At 43.6% G+C, this 24,957-nt stretch overlaps 1 protein-coding gene across 1 annotated transcript in view; it reads left to right on the forward strand.

Moving 5' to 3' along the window:
• The window catches only part of LOC122919795 (ankyrin repeat and SOCS box protein 12-like), a 76,188-nt gene extending 53,577 nt beyond the window's left edge, over positions 1-22,611 (forward strand). Inside the window, exons 3-4 of the mRNA XM_044268982.1 lie at positions 10,205-10,386; positions 20,436-22,611. Coding sequence (XP_044124917.1) covers positions 10,205-10,386; positions 20,436-20,585 — 332 coding nt within the window. The 3' untranslated portion in view covers positions 20,586-22,611. The remainder of the gene's footprint in view (positions 1-10,204; positions 10,387-20,435) is intronic.
• The last annotated feature ends 2,346 nt before the right edge of the window (positions 22,612-24,957 follow it).

Here is a 24,957-nt window from a genome sequence, read left to right on the forward strand (position 1 = left end):
TCGATAGTACACCTATACCATTCCTTAAAAGGACTTTTGTGGCCCTATTAGCTAGCGTTTGGTGTCCCTAACAGTCTGTTCCTGCTCCACACAGCAACCTCTCCCTACACTGGCAAAAGACTGAATGTAAAATGGCCGCCAGATCAGGTTCTGTTATACGGTGGGGGTATGTCCATTTGCTGAAACATCTGAATTGGCTATCCTGTCCCACCTGATGGATGTGTCATGGGTCAAAGTTCAGTGCAGTGCAAAAAAATACAGTGCATGCGAACATCACCATATGTTCGCATGTTTGGCAAATCGCGAATGAGCAAAGTTCGCCGAAATACGACCGCCGGGAGAACCGCAATGCCATCTCTAATTGTCAATGCTGGTTAAAGTCTATTTTTCTTATCATTGTGTCCTTGCCATCATAATATTCCATCATAAACACCAATATACTGTAAAACATATGGAGCCAGTCCTGCCTAGTCACTATGGGCCTCTCAATCCATATACAACCTTATGGTACAAACACAGTGCATAAAATACAGTACATTAACACTTTACCGACTTGCAGTGAAGACACTACAACAGAGGTAGCCACCACTTCTCCCCGTATAGTGGAGGGATTGCAGTGTGTAAATACAGATCTTTACCTTTACTGATGAGCGAGCAGTTATCAGCATATTTGCCTGCTCATATGTCCCAATGATAATGATACCATATGTCCTAATGGAACATATGGAAAAGGATTGCCGAAAATTGTCTGGGTATTAAGAAGTTTCAAGTCTGGCAAGTTTGAGGTTGACGTTATTTTTTCGCTCTCAGATCAGTTTACTTAGGCTACTTTCACACTTGCATTCGGGGCTCCGCTTGTGAGTTCCGTTTGAAGGCTCTCACAAGCGGCCCCGAACGCATCCGTCCAGCCCTAATGCATTCTGAGTGGATGCGGATCCGCTCAGAATGCATCAGTCTGGCACTGTTTGTCCTCCGCTCCGCTCAGCAGGCGGACACCTGAACGCTGCTTGCAGCGTTCGGGTGTCCGCCTGGCCGTGCGGAGGCAAACGGATCCGTCCAGACTTACAATGGAAGTCAATGGGGACGGATCTGTTTGAAGTTGACACACTGTGGCTCAATTTTCAAACGGATCCGTCCCCCATTGACTTTCAATGTAAAGTCAAGACTGATCCGTTTGCACTATTGCTCATGGTAATGCAAATGGATCCGTTCTGAACGGATCTAAGCGTTTGCATTATAGGTGCGGATCCGTCTGTGCAGACACCAGACGGATCCGCACCTAAACGCAGGTGTGAAAGTAGCCTAAGGCTAGGTCTACACGACGACATTTGTTGCGTGACAAAAAGTCGCGCGACAGATAGGGCGCAACATTTGACGCGCGACATTTTGTTGCACTAATGTCGCGCGACAATTTTTATAATGGCAGTCTATGGTGTCGCACTGCAACATGCGACATGCTGCGACTGCGACGCGACAGTCGCAGAAAAATTCATCTCGAATGGATTTTCTGCGACTGTCGCGTCGCAGTCGCAGCATGTTGCATGTTGCAGTGCGACACCATAGACTTCCATTATAAAAATTGTCGCGCGACATTAGTGCACAAAATGTCGCGCGACAAATGTCGTCGTGTAGACCTAGCCTTACTGCATGAAATATAACTTCTTTATGTGTTTACTTTCATATTGCATTGCTTTATTCAGATTATTACATTCATGACATGAATGAGGTTTAGACTCTCTGAAGTTTTCTTCATATAGCTTTCCTACCTCTCAAATTGAAATATTACAGATATTTGATCTATTTCATTCCAAATAAATTCCAAGGCCATAGACAGCAGCTGCTTCTACTTCTGCTCTTTGGCTTCTGCCCAGCCCATTAGTTTGTGTCTGTCACGTGGCTGTGATGTCACCTAAGGCCCTTTCAGCTCTAAGAATCAGACAGCGCAGGGTAAACACTCAGGAAATGACTCAGAGGATTGCTGGAAGGAAAGAAGGAGACTACATTCATCTGACGAGCACACAGACTTGTAATCTGCGGTATTTTGTATCCTACTTATATAATATTTGGTCATATACACTCTGCCGCCATATAAAGCGTCACCATGTCGGGTATTCTTAGATCTGAAAATGAGAATGAGCTACATGGTAAAGCCCGAGATGCTATGAGAGCAAATAAGCCAGAAGAACTCCGTATGTTATTGTCTGAGAGCAAAGCTCAGAAACTTATCAGGAGAACTGGTGGGAATGTGCTGTCCTACTGTCTCGTTGATGCTATAGGTCACAGACATTGCGAATGTATTGAAGAATTATTAAAAGCCGGGGCCAACCCATGTAACGTGGGTGAATGTACCCCGGTTACCCGCGCCATTATATATGGAGAAGATGTCAGGATCCTCAGGCTGCTGTTGGAGTATGGAGCAAATCCTGATTCTGACCAAGGCCCAAGTTCTTATGAACCTTTATACTTTGCAGCACGTTTTGCAGATCTGCCTTGTTTTCGAATGTTACTACTTTATGGCGCTGACCCAGATTACAACTGTTCACACCCTGAATTCTTAAGCAGTGCTCCAGATGTTTCGTCAATATTAGGGATGTGTCTTGCCAACAGCTATGAGGTCCAATTTGTGGAGCTGCTCATTCAGTTTGGGGCTAATATGTACTTACCTGATATACAGAAAACCCGGATACAAGTTGATAATGATGCAGCAAAACTTCTGGACAGAGAAATGGGTAAAGACATCTCCTTCTTCTGAGCATTGAAAATGTGAAGTCCTGTATTTATTTCCTATAAATATCTTCACCTTCTACATTATCACTCTACAATATTCCAGTCTGCAGAAGATGCATTCAGTATGTTAGTTCAGGTTCATGTATCTTCTACTCTGCTTCACAACTCATTCATCTATTCTTACCACCAGTCTCTAAATTAATGCAATTCAAAATTCATCCTTTTCTCTAAGAACAGCCTCTGCAAACTCCTTTATTTTTCTGCACTTAAATGGGTTGTGTCACTTCAGCAAATAGCATTTATCATGTAGAGAAAGTTAATACAAGGCACTTACTAATGTATTGTGATTGTCCATATTGCTTCCTTTGCTGTCTGGATTCATTTTTCCATCCCATTATACATGTCTCATTTCCATGGTTAAGACCACCCTGTAATCCAGCAGCGGTGGTCGTGCTTGCACAATTTAGGAAAAAGCACCAGCCTATGTGCGCTCCCACGGTCCCGGTCACCAAAGAGGCCAGCATTTCTTCCTATAGTGTGCAAGCGGGGTGGTCGTAACCATGGAAACGAGCAGTGCATAATGTAAAGGAAAAATGAATCAAGGAAGCAATATGGACAAGCACAATACATTAGGAAGTGCCTTGTATTAACTTTCTCTGCATGATAAATGTTATTTTCCAAAGTGACACAATCCCTTTAAGGTTCCAATACATTAGATGAATGTTGGGTGATTGTGGTAGATCAGGCCACCGCTCTGATTTATGTTGGGTGCTCCCCATTGTCCCCAGCAGATGTTGCAGTAAACAAGTATTGATCATGAGATTTAAAGTGTCTGGTAATGGCTTTCTGCTCTCCTCATGAAAACACATGCACACTCAGCTAACTTGAATGTTGCTATGTTTGGGGGCCAGGAAGAATAGCTGCTGGTCAAACAAGCATTTGACTGACTGCTATCTGAAGTGTTTGGCTATCGTCGTAACTCTTAGGCCTCTTTCACATGGGCGTCATGTTTTTTGCCCGGATAAGAGCCGGGTGCGTTGCGGGAAAATGCGCAATTTTCCTGCGCGAGTGCAAAACATTGTCATGCGTTTTGCACTCGCGTGAGAAAAATCGCGCATGTTTGGTACCCAAACCCGAACTTCTTCACAGAAGTTCGGGCTTGGGATTGATGTTCTGAAGATTGTATTATTTTCCCTTATAACATGGTTATAAAGGAAAATAATAGCTTTCTGACTACAGAATGCAGAGTATAATAGTGCTGGAAGGGTTAAAAAAATAAAAAAGTTAACTCACCTTATCCTCTTGTTCGGGTAGTTCGTTCCCGGTCTGTTCTTTGCTAGCTGTGGGCTTGGGCTAAAGGACCTTTGATGACGTCAGATCACATGCTCCATCACCATGGTGATGGACCATGTGATTGGAGCATGTGATCTGACGTCACCACAGGTCATTCAGCCCAAGCCCACAGCTAGCAAAGAACAGACCGGGAACGAACTACCCAAACAAGAGGATAAGGTGAGTTAACTTTTTTATTTTTTTAACCCTTCCAGCACCATGTTATAAGGGAAAATAATACAATCTTCAGAACATCCATCCCAAGCCCGAACTTCTTGCCCATTTTCCCGCAACGCACCCGGCTCTTATCCGGGCAAAAAACATGACGCCCGTGTGAAAGAGGCCTTAGGCCTCTTTCACATGGGCGTTGCGGGAAAATGTGCAGGTGCGTTACGGGAACACCCGCGATTTTTCTGCGCAAATGCAAAACATTGTAATGTGTTTTGCACTCGCATGAAAAAAATCGCGCATGTTTGGTACCCAAGCCCGAACTTCTTCACAGAAGTTCGGGCTTGGGATCGGTGTTCTGTAGATTGTATTATTTTCCCTTATAACATGGTTAAAAGGGAAAATAATAGCATTCTGAATACAGAATGCATAGTCAAACAGCACTGGAGGGGTTAAAAAAATAAAAAAAAAATATTTTAACTCACCTTAGTCCACTTGTTAGCGTAGCCCGGCATCTCCTTCTGTCTCCTTTGCTGAACAGGACCTGGGGTGAGCATTCATTACATGAACAGGACCTGTGGTGACGTCACTCCGGTCATCACATGGTCCGTCACATGATCTTTTACCATGGTGATGGATCATGTGATGGAACATGTGATGACCGGAGTGACGTCATTACAGGTTCTGTTCATGTAATTAATGCTCACCCCAGGTCCTGTTCAGCAAAGGAGACAGAAGGAGATGCCGGCTACGCCAACAAGTGGACTAAGGTGAGTTAAATAATTTTTATTTTTATTTTTAACCCCTACAGCGCTATTTTACTATGCATTCTGTATTCAGAATGCTATTATTTTCCCTTATAACCATGTTATAAGGGAAAATAATAATGATCGGGTCTCCATCTCGATCATGTCCTAGCAACTGTGCGTAAAAATCGCACCGCATCCGCACTTGCTTGCAGATGCTTGCGATTTTCACTCATCCCCATTCACTTCTATGGGGCCTGCGTTGCGTGGATTATCGCACCGCAATGCACAAAGAGGAGAATGCTGCTATTTTCACGCAACGCATAAGTGATGCGTGAAAATCACCGCTCATGTGAACAGCCCCATAGAAATGAATGGGTCGGTATTCAGTGCGGGTGCAATGCGTTCAACTCACGCATCGCATCCGCGCGGAATACTCGCCCGTGTGAAAGGGGCCTTATGCAGTTTCGGATTATGCATATAGACAATTTTTGTGGGTCCACTATGCCAAGTAAGGGTGGGTTCACATCAGCGTTATGTATTCCGTTATGGCTTTCCGTTATAACATGGTTATAACGGAAAATAACGAAATCCTTAAGGCTACTTTCACACTTGCGGCAGTGTGATCCGGTGGGTAGTTCCGTCGATCTGCATCTGACTGAAAGCATTTGTGAGCATCCGTCTCACAAATGCATTGCAAGAATGGATCCGTCTCTCAGCTTGTCATGCGGACAGACGGATCCGTCTTGTATCTTTTTTCAAATTTTTACCGGTCTGATGGATCCGGCATTCTGGTATTTTGAATGCCGGATCCGGCACTAATACATTCCTATGGGGAAAAATGCCGGATCCGGCATTCCGGCAAGTCTTCAGTTTTTTTCGCCGGAGATAAAACCGTAGCATGCTACGGTATTAACTTTTGCCTGATCAGTCAAAATGACTGAACTGAAGACATCCTGATGCCTCCTGAACAGATTACTCTCCATTCAGAATGCATGATCCGTTCTTTTCCGGTATAGAGCCCCTGTGACGGAACTCTATGCCGGAAAAGAAAAAAGCTAGTGTGATAGTACCCTAAGACAGAAGTCAAAACGGAAGCTCTTAAGAGGCATTACATTTTGATCCTTCATAATACAAGTCTATGGGCAGCATAATGGATCCATTATGGAGGAGTCTAATCCTGCATAACGGAAACCAGGACAGATCCGTTATGCTGCCCATAGACTTGTATTATGACGGAATGCAAAACGGAAGCCTTTAAAAGGCATTCCGTTTTGCTTTCCGTCATAATAGAGGTCTACGGGAATCATAATGGATCCATCTGGTTCCCGTTATGCAGAACAGACAAAAAAGTCCTGTCGAAAGGACTTTGTTTTCTGTCTTGCATACCGGGAACCAGACAGGTCCGTTATGATTCCCATAGACTTCTATTATGACAGATCAAAACGGAATGCCTCTTAAAGGCTTCCGTTTTGACTTCCGTCTTATGGATTCCGTTATTTTCAGTTATAGCCATGTTATAACGGATCGCCATAACGGAATACATAACGCTGATGTGAACCCACCCTAACAAGTTTGACTTTTTGGCCAAACCGTAAGGGCATTATTCTGGCGCCTCCCCAGTATTCACCCTTTACCACCTATACAGGGATGTGACATCCCTGCAGGTTAGCCACCAGTCCACTACCTCCTAGAATGGTCCTGTAACGTGACAGCTGACCCTCAGACTCAGGAACTCTGGTGACTTGGGCAATGACTAAGACAAGGACATGGATTACAAACAGATCACGGTACAACAGACAAGAATGGCATGAATGCAAACGCTAGGCAGGTCATAACATTCAAGAGACAAATCCATCACTGACACAGAAACAAGCACATTCCTCAGACAGGTGCACATGAACATATTGTGCCTTAGAGCAGGGATAGTTTGAGAGATGTGCTGTCCGTTTCGCGGCCCTGCAAAACCATAGAACATATCCTATTCTTGTCCATTTTATGGACAAGGATAGGACAGTTCAATAGGGGCCAGGAAATTCCGTTCCGCGAATTGCACAACACTCACGGCCGATATCTGTGTTTTGTGGAGCCACAATTTGCAGACTGCAATACATCCAACAGTCGTGTGCATGAGCCCTTAGGCCCCTTTCACACGGGCGAGTATTCTGCGCAGATGCGATGCATGAGTTGAACGCATTGCACCTGCACTGAATCCCGACCCATTCATTTCTATGGGGCTGTTCACATGAGCGGTGATTTTCACGCATCACTTGTGCGTTGCGTGAAAATCGCATCATGCTCTATTTTGTGCGTTTTTCACGTAACGCAGGCCCCATAGAAATGAATGGGGTTGCGTGAAAATCGCAAGCATCCGCAAGCAAGTGCGGATGCGGTGCGATTTTCACGCATGGTTGCTAGGAGACGATCGGGATGGAGACCCGATCATTATTATTTACCCTTATAACAGAATGCATAGTAAAATAGCGCTGGAGGGGTTAAAAAATAATAATAATTTAACTCACCTTAATCCACTTGATCACGCAGCCGGCATCGCTTCTGTCTCTTTCTTTGCTTTGTGCAGGAACAGGACCTGTGGTGATGTATCATGTGATGGACCATGTGACGACCGGAGTGATGTCATCACAGGTCCTGTTCCTGCACACAGCACAGAAGACAGACAGAAGAGATGCCGGCTGCGCGATCAAGTGGATTAAGGTGAGTTAAATTATTTTTATTTATTTATTTTAACCCCTCCAGCGCTTTTTTACTATACATTCTGTATTCAGGATGGCTATTATTTTCCCTTATAACCATGTTATAAGGGAAAATAATACAATCTACAGAACACCGATCCCAAGCCCGTACTTCTGTGAAGAAGTTCGGGTTTGGGTACCAAACATGCCGATTTTTCTCACGCGAGTGCAAAACACATTACAATGTTTTGCACTCGAGCGGAAAAATCGCGCGTGTTGCCGCAATGCACCCGCACCTTTTCCCGCAACGCCCGTTTGAAAGAGGCCTTAGTGTTAACATGAGTGTGGTTAATATGGTGCCCCTGACAAAGCTTTGGGGAGACCTAGGTTGGGCAGAATATAGACTATTATGGATTTTATTGACTTGCCCATTTCATCTTTGAGTCTGTGAATGTAATAAAACTACAAGAAGAAGCATTGTGTAAATTGTGCTTGACTATCAACTTTTTTTCCTTTATTTACTATGAAGGGAGAGACTAGGAGAAAAGTAGAAGTGTGGGGCCGTCCATAGCATTTTCTTCCTGAAAGCAGCGTGGACTCTATTTCTCTGTATATTAGACTGTGTGAAGGTGACCAACTTCATCCGAGCCCTGCCGCGCTATTTTACCAACCACAGGAGACAGGAACATTACCTCGACTATAAATTTTACATAGTTTGCTTCAATTATTATCTCTTCTGCGACCTCCACCAAACATGTACGGTGGAAGTCGGCATTTTAAAGATGGCACCCGCTCACGCATGCAGCGGGCGCGATAGTTACCGGGTTTCTGCTGTTTCAAACCAAACCATAAGGCTGATCGCATACATTTAACCCCTCAGACACCATGGTCAAATGTGACCTCAGGATCTGAGCGGTGCAGACGCGGGAGCCGCGCAGTCCTGAGCCAGTAACAGCGTTCCCTGGCTGAGATGGAGGAAGCTGGAGTACTCCAGTGATGGCCCGAAGTCTCAAGTAGGCTACAATAACCATCACTTGACTATAGAGGCCAGCAGGTGGCAGCACTGTATTGGAATACAGTGAATGGCGTTCTGTGATGGATATATATACCCATCACAGAACACAATTGGCAATCTAATGATTGCTAGTTATAGTCACCATGGGTGACTTAAAAAAGTGACAAAAAAAGTAAAAACAAGTTTTTAAATATATAAGAAAAAATATGAAAGTTTTAATTACCCTACATTCCAAAATAAAAAAACACAATAAAAAAAAATTATAGGGATCACCACATCCAAAAATGCCCGAACTATTAATATATAACAATATTTATTCTATACAGTGAATGGCATAACCGAAAAAAATTTAAATGGACAATTTGCATTTTTTTGTCACGCCCTCCCAGAAAAATGTTAAAAAGATCAAAAAATCACACACACTTCAAAATAGTATCATTGAAAAGTACAGATCGCCCCACCAAAAAATTACCCGTCATAAAGCTCTGTACACATAACTACAAAAAAGTTATAGGGATCAGAATGTGGCGATGAAAAGAAAAAAGTATTTTTTTTCAAAGTTTTTATCTTTTTTTTCAGCATTTAAAAGCAAAACTATACTAGTGTGGTATCGTAGCAATTGTACTGACCTGGAGAATAAAAGTAAGGTCAATTTTACTGCATAGGGAACGCTGTAAAAAATAAACAAAAAAAAAAACATAAAACTTTTATTTAAAGATTTTTTTTCCAATTCTACCCCATTTGGATTTTTTCCAGCTCCCCACTACATCATATGAAATATTAAAGGGCTTCTGTCACCCCACTAAACATTTTTTTTTTTTTGGGCTTCTTATAATCCTTATACTGCGATATATGAATACATAATGTTATTAGTCATTTTGGTTCAGTAGATAATTAATAAAACGTACTTTTATAATATGCAAATAACCTGTCTACCAGCAAGTAGGGCGGCTACTTGCTGGTAGCAGCCGCATCCTCCTATCATAAAGACGCCCCCTCTGCATGTTGATTGACAAGGCTAGCGAATGCGATCGTCTTCTGGCTGGCCCATTCTGCTATCAAGATCTCGTGCCTGCGCCGTAACGGTATTCAGTCGGCGCAGGCGCACTGAGAGGAGGACGCTCGCTCGGTCGCTCCATCCTCAATGCGCCTGCGCCGATGACGTCACATTTACACCCAGCGCAGGCGCACTGAGGAAGGAGCGGCCGAGCGAGCGTCCTCCTCTCAGTGCGCCTGTGCCGACTGAATACCGTTACGGCGCAGGCGCGAGATCTTGAGATCACCAGATTACCATAAAATGCCTGCGCGATTCAGTGCAAGGCAAAGGAGAGCATCGGAGCATGAAATGCTCCGATGCTCATATTAGGGGGGCTGCCTGGGTGAAAATGTGATGGCCCCTTTAAGTAACTTTTAGTTATATTTTCTTCTTTGGGCTAGTTTCTATTTTTATAGATTGTATTACTGAACAGTAGTTTCACCCTACAATCTCATCCTTATCTGTACTATGGTTTTATCTTCTACAGTTCATCCAAGATCCCTGATGTCTCAGTGTCGTATCACTATAAGAAGGTTGATGAAACAAGTGGGGAAACTTGGTCTCATTGGTCGGCTAGAAGTCCCTGATGTACTTCTGAGATACTTACAGTACCATGATGAGCTGGATTACCAAGAGAAGCTGCCACGACATAAAGAAGAATATACTAAGGTAGTTATTAAAGTGGATCTCTGCTTTTAGGCACAATAAAGAGGATGGCCCATGAATAATATAAAAAATTAAAATCAGACATCATATAATACATAATCTCTTTCTAACAAAGCTAGAACCAGCCCTGTACCTCACATGAATTCAATGATCTCCCCATTCATTTCTCCGATTGCTCAGTGACACAGACCAGGGCCAAGTGAGTTGGCATATGTGTATTGTGACTCACCAGGCCGCACGGTATCCCTTCCCGGGTAGGGTGGCATTGGGTGACAATGAGAAGCAGATGAGGGAGCAGAAACAATTATAGCACAGTGCAGGAACTTTTTCTTTCCTCCAAGTCCCTCGCACTCTGGCCACACCATACAGGTGCAGTGTGTGAGGTATCCTTCACCATACAGGTGCAGTGTGTGAGGTATCCTTCACCATACAGGTGCAGTGTGTGAGGTATCCTTCACCATACAGGTGCAGTGTGTGAGGTATCCTTCACCATACAGGTGCAGTGTGTGAGGTATCCTTCACCATACAGGTGCAGTGTGTGAGGTATCCTTCACCATACAGGTGCAGTGTGTGAGGTATCCTTCACCATACAGGTGCAGTGTGTGAGGTATCCTTCACCATACAGGTGCAGAGTGTGAGGTATCCTTCACCATACAGGTGCAGAGTGTGAGGTATCCTTCACCAAACAGGTGCAGAGTGTGAGGTATCCTTCACCATACAGGTGCAGTGTGTGAGGTATCCTTCACCATACAGGTGCAGTGTGTGAGGTATCCTTCACCATACAGGTGCAGTGTGTGAGGTATCCTTCACCATACAGGTGCAGTGTGTGAGGTATCCTTCACCATACAGGTGCAGTGTGTGAGGTATCCTTCACCATACAGGTGCAGTGTGTGAGGTATCCTTCAACATACAGGTGCAGTGTGTGAGGTATCCTTCACCATACAGGTGCAGTGTGTGAGGTATCCTTCACCATACAGGTGCATTGTGTGAGGTATCCTTCACCATACAGGTGCAGTGTGTGAGGTATCCTTCACCATACAGGCACAGGGTGTTAGGTATCCTTCACCATACAGGTGCAGTGTGTGAGGTATCCTTCACCATACAGATGCATTGTGTGAGGTATACTTCACCATACAGATGCATTGTGTGAGGTATCCTTCACCATACAGATGCATTGTGTGAGGTATCCTTCACCATTCAGGTGTATTGTGTGAGGTATCCTTCACCATACAGGTGCAGGGTGTGAGGTATCCTTCACCATACAGGTGCAGTGTGTGAGGTATCCTTCACCATACAGGTGTATTGTGTGCGGTATCCTTCACCATACAGGTGCAGTGTGTGAGGTATCCTTCACCATACAGGTGCAGTGTGTGAGGTATCCTTCACCATACAGGTGCATTGTGTGAGGTATCCTTCACCATACAGGTGCAGTGTGTGAGGTATCCTTCACCATACAGGCACAGGGTGTTAGGTATCCTTCACCATACAGGTGCAGTGTGTGAGGTATCCTTCACCATACAGATGCATTGTGTGAGGTATACTTCACCATACAGATGCATTGTGTGAGGTATCCTTCACCATACAGATGCATTGTGTGAGGTATCCTTCACCATACAGGTGTATTGTGTGAGGTATCCTTCACCATACAGGTGCAGGGTGTGAGGTATCCTTCACCATACAGGTGCAGTGTGTGAGGTATCCTTCACCATACAGGTGCAGGATGTGAGGTATCCTTCACCATACAGGTGCATTGTGTGAGGTATACTTCACCATACAGATGCATTGTGTGAGGTATCCTTCACCATACAGATGCATTGTGTGAGGTATCCTTCACCATTCAGGTGTATTGTGTGAGGTATCCTTCACCATACAGGTGCAGGGTGTGAGGTATCCTTCACCATACAGGTGCAGTGTGTGAGGTATCCTTCACCATACAGGTGTATTGTGTGCGGTATCCTTCACCATACAGGTGCAGTGTGTGAGGTATCCTTCACCATACAGGTGCAGTGTGTGAGGTATCCTTCACCATACAGGTGCATTGTGTGAGGTATCCTTCACCATACAGGTGCAGTGTGTGAGGTATCCTTCACCATACAGGCACAGGGTGTTAGGTATCCTTCACCATACAGGTGCAGTGTGTGAGGTATCCTTCACCATACAGATGCATTGTGTGAGGTATACTTCACCATACAGATGCATTGTGTGAGGTATCCTTCACCATACAGATGCATTGTGTGAGGTATCCTTCACCATACAGGTGTATTGTGTGAGGTATCCTTCACCATACAGGTGCAGGGTGTGAGGTATCCTTCACCATACAGGTGCAGTGTGTGAGGTATCCTTCACCATACAGGTGCAGGATGTGAGGTATCCTTCACCATACAGGTGCATTGTGTGAGGTATACTTCACCATACAGATGCATTGTGTGAGGTATCCTTCACCATACAGATGCATTGTGTGAGGTATCCTTCACCATACAGGTGTATTGTGTGAGGTATCCTTCACCATACAGGTGCAGGGTGTGAGGTATCCTTCACCATACAGGTGCAGTGTGTGAGGTATCCTTCACCATACAGGTGTATTGTGTGAGGTATCCTTCACCATACAGGTGCAGTGTGTGAGGTATCCTTCACCATACAGGTGCAGTGTGTGAGGTATCCTTCACCATACAGGTGCATTGTGTGAGGTATCCTTCACCATACAGGTGCAGTGTGTGAGGTATCCTTCACCATACAGGCACAGGGTGTTAGGTATCCTTCACCATACAGGTGCAGTGTGTGAGGTATCCTTCACCATACAGATGCATTGTATGAGGTATACTTCACCATACAGATGCATTGTGTGAGGTATCCTTCACCATACAGATGCATTGTGTGAGGTATCCTTCACCATACAGGTGTATTGTGTGAGGTATCCTTCACCATACAGGTGCAGGGTGTGAGGTATCCTTCACCATACAGGTGCAGTGTGTGAGGTATCCTTCACCATACAGGTGCAGGATGTGAGGTATCCTTCACCATACAGGTGCAGTGTGTGAGGTATCCTTCACCATACAGATGCATTGTGTGAGGTATACTTCACCATACAGATGCATTGTGTGAGGTATCCTTCACCATACAGATGCATTGTGTGAGGTATCCTTCACCATACAGGTGTATTGTGTGAGGTATCCTTCACCATACAGGTGCAGGGTGTGAGGTATCCTTCACCATACAGGTGCAGTGTGTGAGGTATCCTTCACCATACAGGTGCAGGATGTGAGGTATCCTTCACCATACAGGTGCAGTGTGTGAGGTATCCTTCACCATACAGGTGTATTGTGTGAGGTATCCTTCACCATACAGGTGCAGGGTGTGAGGTATCCTTCACCATACAGGTGCAGTGTGTGAGGTATCCTTCACCATACAGGTGCAGGATGTGAGGTATCCTTCACCATACAGGTGCAGTGTGTGAGGTATCCTTCACCATACAGGTGCAGTGTGTGAGGTATCCTTCACCATACAGGTGCAGTGTGTGAGGTATCCTTCACCATACAGGTGCAGTGTGTGAGGTATCCTTCACCATACAGGTGCAGGATGTGAGGTATCCTTCACCATACAGGTGCAGTGTGTGAGGTATCCTTCACCATACAGGCGAAAAGCTAATGCATAACGCCTTATTCACATAGATGTATAATCTGATTGTTTTGCACACATGAATGTTCATGTTGTGTCCGTGTGGGTTTCATAGGTCCATTTTCTACATTCATTTGTCATCTGGTTTTCTCATTCATATTAAAATTTCCAGGTGTTATTTTTTTTCTATTTTTTACCATCGCTTAGCAATGAACGCATGACTTAAAGGGAACCTGTCACTGGGATTTTGGATATAGAGCTGGGAACATGGGCTGCTAGATGGCCGCTAGCACATCCGCAATACCCAGTCCCCATAGCTCCGTGTGCTTTTATTGTGTAAAAAAAAAGATTTGATACATATGCAAATTAACATAAAAGAGTCATATCTTACTTGTGTGACCAGAGAAGAGTTATATTTTCAAGCTCGGACTCATCTCAGGTTAATTCGCATATGTATCAAATAGTTTTTTTTTACACAATAAAAGCACACAGAGCTATGGGGACTGGGTATTGCGGATGTGCTAGCGGCCATCTAGCAACCCATGTCCTCAGCTCTATACACAAAATCCAGGTGACAGGTTCCCTTTAAGGGTAGCACACGCGTGACATCCATGTGCTGTGCAAGTTCAGTTCACTAAAATGGACCAGAAAAGGCATTCAATGAGTTTCTCACAATGGACACATGGTTCTGTGCTGGTCGTTAAAATGGACAGCACACAGACGTGACATATGTTCATGTGAACATGGCCTTAGGGTTATATTACACCAACAGATTATTGGACAGATTTTCTGACCAATCATTGGCCAGATGGCCGTTTACACACACAGATCTTTTGTTATACACACCAACTATTGGTCTGATTGGACAGAAATTGGTCAGATAATCTGTTGGTGTAATACAGCCCGAAGGGGGTGACCCTCCAAAGGGTTCTCCTAAAATCAAAGTAAACAAGGATCTAACTGGTTGGACTTTGGTTTGTTGCCCTCAAATAAAGGGCAGCTGCTTATCTCCTCCCATTATTGAAATGGCATGAATGCCAAGCTGAGCACTTCCATGTATATGAAGAGTGGAGGCTCTTCAGCTATGGCCCAACACATAAAAATTTTGAAAGTGCAATCTTATCAGATTTATTAATTGCATTAAAAATGGTGCTTAATGGAGTAACATTTATGAAGGCTCTTCTTTACTTTTATTGTTTGTTTCAGTCAGATAAGGGTGTGAATGCCCATTTAATATCCAGACCAGAAGTGGTGGACCAGGCCAGCTTTTTTTACCAGTGCTTCTTGGAAGAAATGATGCACTTAATACTGTCACTTTTAAAGGGACATTTTACCCTTTTAAATAGCTCACGCTATGGCCTTGATTTATCATACCTTCACTCCAAAAATCTGGCATCAAAACGTCGCAAAAATAGGGCTTTTGTGACTTTTTGCACTCGCACAAAAAGTTTCGCGATTGCACAAAATTGAGACTTCTTTTGCGACTTTTTGCAATTTTACATCACTCACTTTTGTAATGTGGGTGGGAAAGTGGGCGTGGTTAGCTATGTTAATGAGTTTCACTCCAGTTTTATCATTAAGACTTTTTTTTTTTAAGTCACAATCTCACTCCAGAAGAAGGGTGGAGTAGGAAAACTTGAGTAGCTTCTCTAGACAAAAGTGTTAGGTCTAAGGCCTCTTTCACATGGGCGTCATATTTTTGGCCCGGATAATAGGCGGGTGCGTTGCGGGAAAATGCGCGATTTTTCTGCGTGAGTGCAAAACATTGTCATGCGTTTTGCACTCGCGTGAGAAAAATCGCGCATGTTTGGTACCCAAACCCGAACTTCTTCACAGAAGTTTGGGCTTGGGATTGATGTTCTGAAGATTGTATTATTTTCCCTTATAACATGGTTATAAGGGAAGATAATAGCATTCTGAATACATAATGCATAGTACAATAGTGCTGGAGGGGTTAAAAAAATATATAAAAAAAGTTAACTCACCTTATCCTCTTGATCGCGTAGTTCCCGGTCTCTTCTTTACTAGCTGTGGGCTAAATGACCTGTGGTGACGTCAGATCACATGCTCCAATCACATGGTCCATCACCGTGGTGATGGAGCATGTGATCTGACGTCATCAAAGGTCCTTTACCTGTAATTAATGCTCACCACAGGTCCTGCTCAACAAAGGATACAGAAGGAGATGCCGGGCTTCGCGATCAAGTGGACTAAGGTGAGTTAAATTTTTATTTTATTTTTTTAACCCCTCCAGCACTATTATACTTTGCATTCTGTATTCAGAATGCTATTATTTTCCCTTATAACCATGTTATAAGGGAAAATAATACAGTGAATAGACTGTCACCTAGCAACCATGCATGAAAATCGCACCGCATCCGCACTTGCTTGCGGATGCTATGCGATTTTCACGCACCCCATTCACTTCTATGGGGCCTGCGTCGCGTGAAAATCGCACAATATAGAGCATGCTGCGATTTTCACTCAACGCACAAGTGATGCGTGAAAATCAACGCTCATGTGCACAGCCCCATAGAAATGAATAGGTCAGGATTCAGTGCGGGTGCAATGCGTTCACCGCACGCATCGCACCCGCATGGAAAACTCGCCCGTGTGAAAGGGGCCTAAGGATAAGACACATTTATCAAGTAACATGAGAGATTTGATAAATGTAGCATAAAGTACACCAACACATCAAGCAAAACTGACTTCACATTTTACTCTCATGATAAATTCCCCCCTATGTGTATGCATTAAAAATAATTTTACCCCAGCACCCCGGTATAACTTAGAAAAAGAAGTTAGAAAAACTCTGGGGTTGTATGGAAATGGGGCTCATGTATCCACTAGACATACCCAGACCTTGCAGGTGTTCTGGTAGATGGCCAGTGAGACAACATCTTCTTCTTCGATTGAAACATGGGAAATGCAAGAAGAGAAATACAAACGCATTGTGGATTGGGTGGGGGTTTAGGGGATTATGTAATAGGTGTAGTATTTTTTATTTTTTTTGCCTTTGCTTGTTTTTAGATTTTTTCTTTTGGATATAAAAATGTCCATGGGCCACTTTAAGTTCCCAGTTCGCCCAGTCTGCCTTAGCATGGTGGACAGAGAATAAACAAACCTCTGGTGGTACTTTACAGATACATTTTATTGTATAACTCTGGCTATTCTACAGTCGTGGCCAAAAGTTTTGAGAATGACACAAATATTAGTTTTCACAAAGTTTGCTGCTAAACTGCTTTTAGATCTTTGTTTCAGTTGTGTCTGTGATGTAGTGAAATATAATTACACGCACTTCATCCGTTTCAAAGGCTTTTATCGAAAATTACATGACATATATGCAAAGAGTCAGTATTTGCAGTGTTGGCCCTTCTTTTTCAGGATCTCTGCAATTCGACTGGGCATGCTCTCAATCAACTTCTGGGCCAATTCCTGACTGATAGCAACCCATTCTTTCATAATCACTTCTTGGAGTTTGTCAGAATTAGTGGGTTTTTGTTTGTCCACCCGCCTCTTGAGGATTGACCACAAGTTCTCAATGGGATTAAGATCTGGGGAGTTTCCAGGCCATGGACCCAAAATGTCAACATTTTGGTCCCCGAGCAACTTAGTTATCACTTTTGCCTTATGGCTCCATCGTGCTGGAAAATGCATTGTTCTTCACCAAACTGTTGTTGGATTGTTGGAAGAAGTTGCTGTTGGAGGGTGTTTTGGTACCATTCTTTATTCATGGCTGTGTTTTTGGGCAAAATTGTGAGTGAGCCCACTCCCTTGGATGAGAAGCAATCCCACACATGAATGGTGTCAGGATGCTTTACTGCTGGCATGACACAGGACTGATGGTAGCGCTCACCTTTTCTTCTCCGGACAAGCCTTTTTCCTGATGCCCCAAACAATCGGAAAGAGGCTTCATCGGAGAATATGACTTTGCCCCAGTCCTCAGCAGTCCATTCCCCATATTTTCTGCAGAAGATCAATCTCTCCCTGATGGTTTTTTTTTTAGAGAAGTGGCTTTTTTGCTGCCCTTCTTGACACCAGGCCATCTTCCAAAAGTCTTTGCCTCACTGTGCGTGCAGATGCGCTCACACCTGCCTGCTGCCATTCCTGAGCAAGCTCTGCACTGGTGGCACTCCGATCCCGCAGCTGAATCCTCTTTAGGAGACGATCCTGGCGCTTGCTGGACTTTCTTGGATGCCCTGAAGCCTTCTTAACAAGAATTGAACCTCTTTCCTTGAATTTCTTGATGATCCTATAAATTGTTGATTGAGGTGCAATCTTAGTAGCCACAATGTCCTTGCCTGTGAAGCCATTTTTATGCAACGCAATGATGGCTGCACGCGTTTCTTTGCAGGTCACCATGGTTAACAATGGAAGAACAATGATTTCAAGCATCACCCTCCTTTTAACAGGTCAAGTCTGCCATTTTACCCAATCAGCCTGACATAATGATCTCCAGCCTTGTGCTCGTCAACATTTAAACCTGAGTTAACAAGACGATTACTGAAATGATCTCAGCAGGTCCTTTAATGACAGCAATGAAATGCAGTGGAAAGGTTTTTTTGGGATTAAGTAAATTTTCATGGCAAAGAAGGACTATGCAATTCATCTGATCACTCTTCATAACATTCTGGAGTATATGCAAATTGCTATTATAAAAACTTGGGCAGCAACTTTTCCAATTTCCAATATTTATGTAATTCTCAAAACTTTTGGCCACGACTGTACATTTTTTATTACATGCACTTAAAAAGTATTGAGATCCAGCCTTTAAGGCTCTTGATATTCAACAAAGTTCTCTCAGTTCAGTGCCTGTGAGATCCCAATATTACTAGATTAAAGGGAGTCTGTCACATCCAAAGCTCATTTTTAGGGCTCATGCACACGACCGTTGTTTTGGTCCTCACTTCCATGTGCTGTCCGCATCCGTTGCTCCGTTCCGTGGCCCCGCAAAAAAAATATAACATGTCCTATTCTTGTCCGTTTTGCGGGCAAGAATAGGCATTTCTACAATGGGCCGCCCGTTCCGACTGCAAAAAAAGGAACGGTCTTGTGCATGAGGCCTTAATCGTACTCGTACTGTAGCTCTCGTAATATTTTCAAATGTACCTTTATGTTCTGATACCGCTTCTTTTGGGCCAGAAAAAACATGTTTTTTTTATATGTAAATGAAGATACATGTGCCCAAGTGGCTGTACACATCACCAAAGAAGTCCAGCAGCACCCATTGGAACGGAGCCCCGCTCTTCCGTTCCTCTTCTTCTCTACATCTCCTACCCTTTTCAATGTCATCATGCCTTGCACAGCTGAACATCTCCTTTATATCTGCACCTGTGCCATCTGAACCCTTCTGTGGCCAGCGGCTTCATCCACTGAACTGCACATGTGCTGGAAGGATATGGAGTTCAGTGGATGAAACTGCGGGTCATAGAAGGGTGCAGATGGCACAGTCACAGACATAAAGGAGATGTTCGCCTATGTAAGGCATGATGATGTCGAGGAGGGAAGGAGATTTAGAGAAGAAGACGCCAATGACATTTATGTCATATCCACAGAATGTACGCAACTTTCTCCAACTCAATCTGTGCCTAAATGCGTGGGAGGGATTGTTTTCCTAGAAGGATTAAACATTAGAGGACCCCTATCCTCAGAAGTGGGAGCTCCATCTACAGACATTTATGCATATACTTCAACTATCATATAAATGTCTTTGGTGTCTTTTAAAATATTTTCTATTGAAAGCATGAACCTTAAATGGGCGTGTCACTTGTGCAAATGGCAAAGTTAATACAAGGCACTTCTTAATGTATTGTGATTGTCCATATTGCTTCCTTTGATGGCTTGATTCATTTTTCCATGTCCATATTGCTTCCTTTGATGGCTTGATTCATTTTTCCATCACATTATATACTGCCTGTATCCAGGTGTTACGGCCACCCTACAATCCTTTAGCAGTGGCCGTGCTTGCACACTATAGAAAGAAGTTCTGGTCTATGCACACTCACGTGGTCCAGGCCACCAGATCAATTGGTCTTTATTAAATATATTCAGCAGCGTTGTCATAAAGGGTTAAATTCTGCCCAGCTAAGAGAGCTGACAAAGTGACAAGCGGTGGAAAAAAGAAAAAAAAGTTGATAGTCAAGCACAATTTACACAATGCTTCTTCTTGAGGTTTTATTACATTCACAGACTCAAAGATGAAACGGGAAGGCAATAAAATCCATAATAGTCTATATTCTGCCCAACCTAGGTCTCATCAAAGCTTAGTCAAGGGCACCATATTAACCACACTCATGTTCACACTTAGGGCTCATGCACACGACTGTTGGATGTATTTCTGTCACTGTTGGCCCTGAGAGAGATCTTAGAAGTTCAAATAGACGGAAGACTCAGGAGTCTATCTGACAGATCTCTCTTGTTTTCATTGTTGCTGACAGGTTTCCACCCCTTCGCAGATGCTACTTATCATCAGCCAACTGGCTCTTTATATGTTCCGCCTCTCACTTGTTTCCCTGCGGCTGATAGCTCTTCTGTGGAGTGCTCTGCTTGTGTGGTGCTTCTCCTGTTCCAGTTACATCTCAAGCTAAGTCCTTTCTCTTTTCTTGTTGTGTCTGACTAGGCCTCAGGGAGACACTAGCTCCTTCAGTTTAGAAGAAGCCGGTTGCCTCTTTCTCTGTTCCCTAAGCTGAGGATTTGGTGCAGTGTTTCAGCAGTCTCAGGTTCCTGTGCATGTGTATTTCTACCTTTGAGATTTGCATATGTTGTTAGCAGCTTAGGGAGAGTATCAGGGAATGCTAGGAGGTGACCTCTTTATTCCATAGGTTTGGGGCCTAGTCTGTTGTTGTTTAGTTGTGGTTACCTTTGGTTTTCTTTCCTTCCCCGTACTTCCTGTGACAATTTCAGTCCATAAATTGTGGATCCACAAAACACGGATATTGTCTGTGAGTGTTCCGCAATTCGCGGAATGGAATGTCCTGGCCCCTATTGAACTGTCCTATCCTTGTCCATAAAATGGACAAGAATAGGATATGTTCTATCGTTTTGCAGGGCTGTGGAAAGGACAGCACATCTTTCAATATATCCCTGCTCCAAGGCACAATATGTTCATGTGCACCTGTCTGACTAATGTGCTTGTTTCAGTCTGCTATATTCACGAGTTCTGTGTCAGTGATGGATTTGTCTCTTGAATGTTATGACCTGCCTAGCTTTTGCATTCATGTCATTCTTTTCTGTTGTACCATGTTTTGCCTTGATCTGTTTGTAATCTGTCCTTGTTTTAGTCATTGCCCAAGTCATCAGAGTTCCTGAGTCTGAGGGTCAGCTGTCACGTTACAGGACCATTCTAGGAGGTAGTGGACTGGTTGCTAACCTGCAGGGATGTCACATCCCTGTATAGGTGTTAAAGGGTGACTACTGGGGAGGCGCCAGAATAATGCCCTTACGGTTTGGCCAAAAAGTCAAACTGGTTACTTGCCATAGTGGACCCACAAAAATTGTCTATATGCATAATCCGTAACTGCATAATAGTTATTGCTCATTGCTGCTCCTGCCCGTGCTCCCTGGAGTATTACTAACTGCTGGCATAGCACATGAGTACCCTGTACCCATCTACTATGCCAAGATTAGCTGAGCGGAGTGGGCTCCTGCTTTTGCCTGCACTGCTCAGCTAAGAAAGCTGACAAGCGGTGGCTGTGCTTGCACACTATAGAAAAAAGCACCTGCCTCTCTGCTGGCCGGGACCGTTGGAGCTCACATAGGCTAGTGCTTTTTCATATAGTGTGCAAGCATGACCACCACTGATGGATTGCAGGGTGGTGGTAATCATGGATACGAGCAGTGTATAATGTGATGGAAAAATGAATCCAGTCAGCAAATGAAGCAATATGGATAATAACAATATTTTAGTAACTGGCTTGTATTAACTTTCTCTACATTATTATCAATAAAATAAGACTTGAGCTTTAATATGTGTTTATAAGGTCAGAGATCAGAGATAAGGAGCCATCAGCTGAGCTGCCTGACAGAACGCAGTAAAAACAGAGAGCATGCTACTGGAGAATCTCAAGACTATACAGAAAAAGAGTCTTAACATATTTAATAAAGACCAATTGATAAAAATGATTTTTAGCTCTAAATGAGTACAATACAATAATTGACCCAAAGGTATCTATGGCTTTTAAGTATTGTGTTTTATCAACAGAAGTCATGGTGGTACTCCTATGCAGTTACATATATGTCATTGACTCCCAGTAGGCTTCGTTCACATCACATGTAAACCATACAGTATATACATTTTTCTTCTTTTTTCACATATGTATTTTCAATTATGTTAAGACATAGGTGCATCAATGTTTACTATCCAAGTGTATGCTAATAGGACACCCTTATGTCACGTTTGCCTAATGGGCATGTTAGAGGTATATGTGTAGATTTCTGAGCACATGAGCCAAACATGGAGGAAATTTAGTCTAAGACGCAATAAAGGCATAGATTATCTGTAATAGAACAAGATGCTACTTCCCACTCCACATACTCCTACCTAGGTCAATATGTCTTCCTCCCTTATTTTACTTTTCGTTCCCCTCCAGTTAACATCACTATGTAAATGTATCTTTTGTTCTTTTACAGTATATCATGTGTTAATAATGCATCCTGTGGACCATCAGAAAGCCAATGGGACGAGTGAAAATCCACGACCAGCCATGATGGCCTTTCTGGAAGAGGGGATGATTTAGTTACCAATGAACCTCTTACCTGCTGTGATCATCCTATAATACTGCTTTTACTGTCTAATATAACTTTCCGCGAACTGCATTTAATATGGATGGAGATGAATTTGATATCTCACAAAGGAACAATGCCTGTTGGTGAACCTCTCTTGAGAAGGGCCGCTACCTACTAAATATGAGTGTGAAGGAAGCCACCTAGCTAAGGAACATCAAAAACTTTATTGATTTTGGAGTCATTAGCACCCTAGTCGTATCATAGGTCTTCCAACAAATATCATTAGGTTCTTTGTTAAGAGTCCCTAGACACAAAACCTACAGGATTACCTCATAGAGGGTTCAGTAACCTTAATATACACTGATCGGGCGAGCAGTGCCAGCCCGATCAGCTGCAGGGGTCTGGCAGTCACTAATAGCCAGACCCCTGCTATATGCGCCGACATTGGTGAAAACACTGATGCCAGCGCATTAACCATTGATGTGCCGCGGTCAGTGCTGACCGCGGCACGCGCAATGTCTGTAGAGGGAGGTAGCTGCCATCAGGTTCCCAGCGCTGCTGTGACAGGTACCCGATGGCTGGGAAGGCAGCCTGATACCTTCCTTAGGCATTGTGGCTGCCTTCCTGTAAGCCTGTGAGATCCAGCCCCCTGGATCTCACAGGAAGCAGGCTGTAAGTGTATTACACTGGTAATACACTTACAGCCAATGTATTACAATACAGAAGTATTGCAATGCATTGGAGAGGGGCTTCGCCTGACGGTACGGTCCGTTGTTGGGCTGTTGGGTCTCACCACCTGTAGGCTCTGTTTTGCGGTGGTGGGCCTATGCATTTTGATGAAAACCATTTGGTTTTTTTTATGAGGAGAGCGATCCACTACCGGTATACAGTTGCAAGAAAAAGTATGTGAACCCTTTGGAATGATATGGATTTCTGCACAAATTGGTCACAAAATGTGATCTGATCTTCATCTAAGTCACAACAATAGACAATCACAGTCTGCTTAAACTAATAACACACAAATAATTAAATGTTACCATGTTTTTATTGCGCACACCATGTAAACATTCACAGTGCAGGTGGAAAAAGTATGTGAACCCCTAGACTAATGACATCTCCAAGAGCTAATTCGAGTGAGGTGTCAGCTAACTGGAGTCCAATCAATGAGATGAGATTGGAGGTGTTGGTTACAGCTGCCCTGCCCTATAAAAAACAAACACTAGTTTTGGGTTTGCTTTTCACAAGAAGCATTGCCTGATGTGAATGATGCCTCGTGTAAAAGAACTCTCAGAAGACCTATGATTAAGAATTGTTGACTTGCATAATGCTGGAAAGGATTATGAAAGTATCTCCAAAAGCCTTGCTGTTCATCAGTCCACGGTAAGACAAATTGTCTATAAATGGAGAAAGTTCAGCACTGCTGCTACTTTCCCTAGGAGTGGCCGTCCTGTAAAGATGACTGCAAGAGCACAGCGCAGACTGCACAACGAGGTGAAGAAGAATCCTAGAGTGTCAGCTAAAGACTTACATAAGTCTCTGGCATATGCTAAAATCCCTGTTAGCGAATCTACGATACGTAAAACACTAAACAAGAATGGATTTTATGGGAAGATACCACAGAGGAAGTCACTGCTGTCCAAAAAAACCATTGCTGCACATTTGCAGTTTGCACAAGAGCACCTGGATGTTCCACAGCAGTACTGGCAAAATATTCTGTTGACAGATGAAACCAAAGTTGAGTTGTTTGGAAGAAACACACAACACTATGTGTGGAGAAAAAGAGGCACAGCATACCAACATCAAAACTTCATCCCAACTGTGAAGTATGGTGGTGGGGGCATCATGGTTTGGGGCTGCTTTGCCGTGTCAGGGCCTGGACGGATTACTATCATCGAAGGAAAAATGAATTCCCAAGTTTAGCAAGACATTTTGCAGGAGAACTTAAGGCCATCTGTCCACCAGCTGAAGCTCAACAGAAGATGGGTGTTGCAACAGGACAACGAACCAAAGCATAGAATTAAATCAACAACAGAATGACTTAAACAGAAGAAAATACGCCTTCTGGAGTGGCCCAATCAGAGTCCTGACCTCAACCCGATTGAGATGCTGTGGCATGACCTCAAGAAAGCGATTCCCACCAGACATCCCAAGAATATTGCTGAACTGAAACAGTTCTGTTAGAGTAATGGTCAAGAACCACTCCTGACCGTTGTTCACATCTGATCTGCAACTACA

Source organism: Bufo gargarizans, chromosome 9, assembly GCF_014858855.1.
Source record: "Bufo gargarizans isolate SCDJY-AF-19 chromosome 9, ASM1485885v1, whole genome shotgun sequence".
Lineage (NCBI taxonomy): Eukaryota > Metazoa > Chordata > Amphibia > Anura > Bufonidae > Bufo > Bufo gargarizans.